Raw genomic sequence first — 7,374 nt, 5'->3', positions numbered from 1 at the left:
GTGATCTGAAAGATCAGACCTCATTTGAATCCTCTAAGTCTAGAATTCAGGGCCCTGCTGAAGCTTTTTAATGTGCCAGAGAGAATCTCCACTTCCCTGTACAAAGTCTAGACAAGACAAATTCAGCCAACAGGAAATCTAGGTTATCAAAGCTGTATTTCTAATCTTACTGGTCATTAGGATACTTGGATTTCAGCAATCTTCAACCCAAATTCAGAAGAAAGAGCACAGAACAAACCACAGCATTTTGGCTTAGTAAAACTTTATTTTGGTCACTACTACAGTAACCTCAAATGCAGGTGCCATACACTTTGCAGAAGAAATACAGGTTTATTAAAGAAATGCAAATAAAAATGTCTCTATAGTTGAACATGATCTGGTTGAAGTGAATCACTTCTGATCCAACACAGGTTTTCTCAACTACACTAGAAAATTATTGTTATTAAAGCTATCTAAAAAACATTAAAGCTATAAATAGCATCTACCATGCCTGAATTTTCTAAGCAGTAATACATCAGTTCTACAGACAGTAATGCAATATGCCTGTTAAAGGTGTTTTAAAAGGGTCATATATCTATAGTGAGGTTTGGATTTTTTGGAACTATTGAAGCAGGTTGGATGTTTCTATGCAAAGGCTAGAAGAGTGGGGAGATCAATTTCTACTTAGCAGGGGGATGAGGAAAAATACACTCTCCTCAGCTCACAGAGAAAAAGAAATAGCAAAAGCAGTTACAACTCTTACTACATAAACTAGCTAGGCAGGATTCAACAGTGTAAAATGTCTTAAGGGGAAGGTGCTGTGTTGTGTTCTGGATGGTTATTGTCAGCGGATTTGACATAGGCTGTTCAACCCATTGTGCTGCTGGTACATGCTCTCTCCTGCTGTTCTTCAGATTGCTGTTGCCTTGCTTCCCCACTGCCTGGAAAAGCAAAGTGTGTTTAAATTACATTTAATGTAATTTGGCCTATGCACCACTCTTTGATTACTGTCAAATCAAGACAGGTAGACTCACAAAACTTAGGCTGGACTATCTTTTGTGCCTGTTTGGATACATTAATTTAAAACTCCTCCCCCCTGCTTCTCTTTCCTCCCATTACTTCATATGTTTGTGTTTCGGGAACCTTGTTTTTGACTCCTTATTTGCCTTCATTTTTTTCCAGGCTTTGTGCTTTGCCACTTGAAATAGTCAATGAGATATCTCTTGGGCACTTCTGGTAATACCTGAGCTGCTCTAGCAAAACAAGTTTGCTGCAAAGAAAATTTGGGGACCAGCCACCAAGAACTGAGCTTTGGATACAGAAAGGGGCTGGTTTTTTTGTGGTTTTGGGGGGGAGGGTCGGGGGGGTTGGTTGTTTTTTTGGTAGGTGTTGGGGTTTTGTTTGTTTGTTTTTTCCCCAGAAACCTACAAGAGTTATTTAACAGAAACAGGAGCAAATGAACAGGTATCATTCCTTGTGCATTAGAGAAGTACACAAAGACAAGCAGTCATTCCTGGCATGTGCTTCCAGTATTTCTACAGATCAAGCTATGTGCTTCCTTACCTCAGAAAAGAAACAACTTGATACTCATGAGTGTATTGAAGGCGATACTTTTTGCCAGCAGAACTCTCAAACCCAAGACAGCCATAGACAGCATGTTTGCTTTCTCCACTTTGGTATCTGCTTAGTGATAGAGAAAAGATGGGAGAGATCATGGTCCAGATTTGGATATTGTGGTATTGGCAGAAAGTGAAAAAAAACTCAAGTAATCATTTCAGGGAAAGAAACAGCAGCAAAGGAAAAGATGATAGAGAAACATGGCAGCAACAGGGGAGGAATATATCTGTCTAGACTAGATTTGGTTCCTGTTGATTGTCTGTTACTAAACTAGCTACCTTGAAAAAGCAGGTTGTGTTTGATGAATATGTTGTATTCTGATTCCTCTACCCCTGAGAAAATACATTTCCACGCGTTTATCCCCAACATAGTAATGTAACTTCACAATCTATTTAGGTAACTAACCTTGTGCAGCCGTGTCTGTGGTGTTGCAGACCTTCCCTGTTACTGGTCCTTCAGCCTTCTTTTCTGTAGCATGATAAAGAAAAGGCATTTTAAACTATATCTAAATTTTAAAAAGGGTTAAACAAAATATTCATATGACCCTTCCCGTAGGAACATGTGGACATGGAGCCTCATGAGTCTGAGGCTCAGATGACCAGTCACTAATTCTAACATTAATTTGAGGAGAAGATTTCTCCATGCAGTTGCAGGAAACAAAAGAATTCCTGAGTTGTTTTGGTTTTACTATTTGAATGACCTTCATGATGACAAAAACAATCCCCCAAAATATGAAAAGTGGTTTAGGAAAAAAAACCCCACACCACCACTTTAACTTTTTGTTGTTTTTAGAAAGGCTATTTCAGGCTGTGCTCTAGGAGGTTTGCTGGTATGTGGTGAAGCATTTAGTCATAAGTAAATGTACGTTTTAAAAAAAGATTGTGTCTTTTTTTCCCCTCAAGAAAAGTAACTCCAAGTTGTTAAACAGTTAAGACCATTTATTTTAGATGCTTTAAAATATCTTTCAGCTCTGTCTGCTTAAGTACCAGATGTCTTTCCCATTTCTGCTGGTTACCCAGGGCAATGCTTATTAGCAGGAGAAATAGCAAGCGCTAGAAGACACTGCCTCCAGAAATAAGTTGGAGCTGTACCACAAAATTGTACCTGGCAATGTTGTGTTGGCTGTAATAGTCCTTCCGTCGAATTTGGCCATGCAGGTCACTTCTGTGCCTTTTGTCACATTGACCACCTTAATAGTGTTGTACAACCCCTCTGATGTCAAAATAGGGGTACTCTGTTCATATACGACTGTACTCTGTTCATATATGCCCTCCTCAGAGGACATCTCCAAGATGACGTTCTTTGTATAAAAATTCCTTGCCAAACAAACTGCTTTCCCAGTGCTGCCATCTTCTTCCAGTTTCTTTGATTTCATCACAATGACTTCTGAGTCAGAACTATTTTGATTGTCTGAAAAACAAAGCATTGTTTGGACATGATTTGATTTTATTGTAAGCTTGCCTGAGTACTGAGAACCTACTGAGAACCTAAAGTTCATATATATATTCCAGCTGTGACTAATTCCTAGCATTATCAATGACTAACTGCCTTTTTTGTCATTATTTCTTGCCACTGCTTCCAAAAGATCAGATCAAAAACAGAAAGGGTGTATGAGAGTAGGTTTTTTTATAGGAGCTTTAATTCCACAGGTTTCTAAGCTTCCTTTTGTAAAAGCTCGTGACTATATGTGAGTTCTTTATTTTATAAGTAAGGGACCTGCAAATGAGAAGAGAACTTTTATGCATGCCACTCTAAGAGTCAAATTATTCTGGTTTTTCAACAATTTAATTCCTAAAAATAACACTGCTATCAAGGACTCTTGCATATTCATGAGACATGAGGGAACAACTGTTTTTCCTTTACTCTCCCTCCCCTCCCCCAAATCTTCTTCTGATGTGGCTAAAAGGTCTAACCATAGCAAGAGTGGTAGGGCAAAGAGAAGTCAGTTTGTTGCTTCACTGTTGTGCAAGGTTACTCCAAGGAATGACATTACTTGCAGAAATGAAGTACTGCTGCTGGAGTGGGGGACAAGGTTGATCTTTTCAATAACAAATGCTCAGATGCAAGAAGGATTTTTGTCTCTAAGATGGGAAAGTAGGAGAGAAGCAATCAGAAGTCTGTGAATTGCATATCTCCACTTCTCCAGGAGTTTCTGGTAAGGTCAAGAACTTTCAATTGTGGGGGAAGTTTTCCCCACTAGACATTGCATGTGGTGTAAGACAGTCCAACCTAGTCTGGAGACAATGAAAAGAGAATAGGGTTGGTACTCGGTTCAACAAAAATTCTTGTGCCTGTTCCAAAAAGTGTGACCTTTCTCATCCATGTGCTGTGCCATATTGTTAGTCCCACAGCTCCAGGGGCAGTTAGAAGTATAAGGCGCAATTTTATAATAAACTGATTTGAAGGGAAGAACACCTCGAGGCCTATGAACTTGATGTCCATGGATAAATCTTCTTCCAATCTTCCTTAGATTAGTGTCAGATGTACTTTTTCTGTTTTGAAATAATTTTAGAGTTGAATTCCCAATTCCAAGCAAGATACATGAATGACAAAGGCTTGACAACTGTAAAAGCCTGAATTTCAACTATATACCAGCAGTCTTCTCTGTACAAGTACTGAAGATCTCTTAAACTTGAAGGGGATGTCTTTTCAGGAAACGGTTGGTCTCAAAATAATTTAGTAGCCAACAAATCATTATGATATAATGATTTTTCTAAAATAAAATTTCTTTGCCCTCAGGTCATAGGTGGAGAAACTAGCGTGATTCCACATACCAATGTCAGAACAAGATTAGCAACATGAATTATAATAAAAACATGAAACTGAAGGGCATCATCTAGTATGCTTCCTTGCCAAAAAGGGCTCAGCTTAGGAAAGACTATGAGACATATCAAAAAAGATTTACATGTCTAACTTGACAGGAGTATCCTGATGGGTCTCTTTGCTAAAGAGAGGTGCATTAGGCCTTGAATTTTGCATGGCATCTGCCTTGCAGTTTGGTCAAGAGGTCGCTCAGGTCTAACATTTTGTTAATCACAGGGTTTTTTCAAATTCTGTTCCAGGGGCTCTGATTTTACTCTCTTTCCCCCACCTCTCACTCCCCAATACTGAGGAACTGAGGTGAAAGCAAAGCAGTACTCTACCATAACTTTAAGGGTTGGCTCTACTAACAAAACAGGCACAACTCCATGCTTGTCAACACCTACAGCAAACAGATATCAAACAGGAATCAAACATTCATTGACTTCATTTGACCTATTCAGTTTAACTCAAACTCTGAACAGTTTAGTAAGATTAAACTAGTACAGAATAAGTTGCATAAGATTCCATTTAATGCTTTTGTATATTATCCTTCTCTCCCCTCAGTGCTGTCTTTCTAACTCTGACAGAATAGAAATTCTTAGGAACTTAAATGTCAACTTCCACAGGAACTTTAATTCCCTTCAGACTGTCCAAGCATGGCTTTGAAACCTAACAATTACTGTGGAAAGCTTATTAGGATGCCTCAGTAAGTGGACAGATGTTAGGTCCCAAAGAAATTCAGCATGATAACAGCCAGCCTTGTCCTTGTGGAGCCCAAATTCTTTAGCAACTCCCAGAAGTGCAATCAACATGCTTTTTATACTTAAATTGTCTAATTGCATATCAAAAGGTTATGCACAGAAAGTCTGAAGTCTAATTAGTGACTTTAAAGAATGGGAGAGTGGCTGCCTGAATTTTAGGAGGAAGAAAAAGAAAAAAAGTGAAAATCCAAACAATAACAACTCAGAAAAGGTTAATGCATAAAGAATACCTACTTGGCTCCACGGTCAGTTGAGTCCCAGTCCCAAAGACAAGAGCAGCAGTAACACACAGTTAAAACGTGTAAATCAAAAAAGGCTCATTTTGCTATTCCTCCTACATACATTTCCTTTCCAGGTGCTGTAACATGTTTTTGCCAGACCCTGTTAGTCCTGTGCATTCTTTGTTATCTGAGAAGATCTTTAGAGGCTTCTCATTTTTTCTGATCTCCAGTATTTCCAAACAGCCAGTATACTAGCAAGCTGCTTCTCTGGCATAACTCACCAGGTAAAATCTTCAGCAAGAACAAATGTACACTGTGCAACTGTAGTTAATAAAGCAGAATTATCTCTTTATCAGACCCCAGAAGCCTCAACTGAGTCCCGCTGTTTTTCATTACCTGAAAATACAGCCATGAATTCCTACCACTGCTTGCTTTTGGGAGGGATTTTTTTATATTACATTCTGGCAGTAGCATTTTATTAGCACACAAAGTTGTACTTCTTTTTCCCTTTAATCTTATGAAGTCATAGGAATAGCGATATATTTCATAATGTTATGGGCTTTAGTTTTCTTAATGAAAGTTTTATCTAGAATGAACAAAACCAAAGCAAAACAAGAACCTTATCTGTCCTTAACTGAGCTCTCAAGAGGAGAATATGCCTTGAATATCCTATAGTGACTACTAACGCATGTTTTCTACATCATTTTGTGTTTAGGGATTCCCAAAAGATTTGGGTAATAAAGTACATCTGTTCTTAGCATCTTAAAATGCATATTAGTATCTCCCAAAGAAATCCAAATTTACCAACAAAAAGGTCAGGTTGTGCAAATTCTGGAAATTTTGACTTCAGCTTATTAAGTATTTCAACAGACACTGAGTGACTTAGATGCTTAAAGCCTATCATCTTTTACTGTCAAACATAATCCTAAAGCTTTGTGCATGTTTGAAAATGTCATCCTATCCTTAGCTAGAAAAAGAGAAATTATTGATCATGTAATTTTGCATCAGGATGTCAGAGAGGATAGATAGGCAGGAAAAACAGAGAAAGAATGATTTCAGGCGTTTCGAAGTAGACAAGAAGACAAGACTAATACCTTTCTTTCATCAAATGAACTGTTCTCTAACTCAAATGGTGGGAAACTCAGTGAAGATGTTTTAGAAATTTGAGTAATGTACTGTAAAAGTTTGCTTAAACCAAGAATATCTTGTTGCAGTCAATGAGCCACATACTACCTTCAGCTGACTAGAAACAAATCTTTTGTCAGCAGAAGAACCAACACTTTTAAAAAAAAATCCATAAGACCCTTTATGTGAGAAACAAGTGTGTCATATCAGCATTTCTGTAAATGTCTGAAATGTCAGAATGATAACTTTGTATTCCTTTGCCCCTTTGGAATTGGGGGTGGACTTAAATTGTTCCAAAACAGACATTTATTCCCATGCAAGGTATCCTACAGACCTGGACAGATATTAGGTAGCACCTAAGGGAGCCCCATGCCCTTCTGGAATGAGAGCAGGATGTTTTAGGTACGGAAAATTACATGGGACAATTTTGCAGCACTTTAAAGATATGCAGATCTCTGAAAGCATCGTAACAAGTCTTATGGTATGCACCTGGATGTTTAGGATAACAAAGATCAACCTAACAAACTCCCCTGCTGCCCCAACATTTGCACTCCCACAGAAAAGCTTGGGGTGACATCCACCTTTTTTGAAATTCCAAATAAAGGTAGGAAGAAGTAAGGCTTGTTATAATCCCTACTCACAACATCTGCATTTTCAAAGCCTAGGCGACTTGGTAGTCAATTTTCATTCATTCTAAGTAGTCTTGGATATCAGGCAGCTGTGAAAATTTAAGCCCAAGGATATTTAACCTCCTTCCTCCTCTGTCTCCATGCCAGTGGAATTACTTACCTGCTGACACTATGAGTGTGGTGCCAGTGTCAAAAACTAACTTCTCATACCAGAGAGCTAAAGATCTGTCTCAAAACTTC

The 7,374-nt window shown here is 38.4% G+C and overlaps 1 gene segment (V, D, J or C); it reads right to left on the bottom strand.

Annotated features, from left to right (window-relative positions):
- Positions 1-248: 248 nt before the first annotated feature.
- Positions 249-7,374, bottom strand: part of LOC103918324 — a 7,609-nt gene continuing 483 nt past the window's right edge. Inside the window, 4 exon segments of the C gene segment in view lie at positions 249-920; positions 1,543-1,659; positions 2,002-2,064; positions 2,701-3,006. Coding sequence covers positions 1,544-1,659; positions 2,002-2,064; positions 2,701-3,006 — 485 coding nt within the window.

This window comes from Pygoscelis adeliae, unplaced genomic scaffold, assembly GCF_000699105.1.
Source record: "Pygoscelis adeliae isolate BGI_AS28 unplaced genomic scaffold, ASM69910v1 Scaffold926, whole genome shotgun sequence".
NCBI classification, from domain to species: domain Eukaryota; kingdom Metazoa; phylum Chordata; class Aves; order Sphenisciformes; family Spheniscidae; genus Pygoscelis; species Pygoscelis adeliae.
Note: the sequence above shows the minus strand (reverse complement) of the source record. Positions and strands in the feature narration are given on the sequence as shown.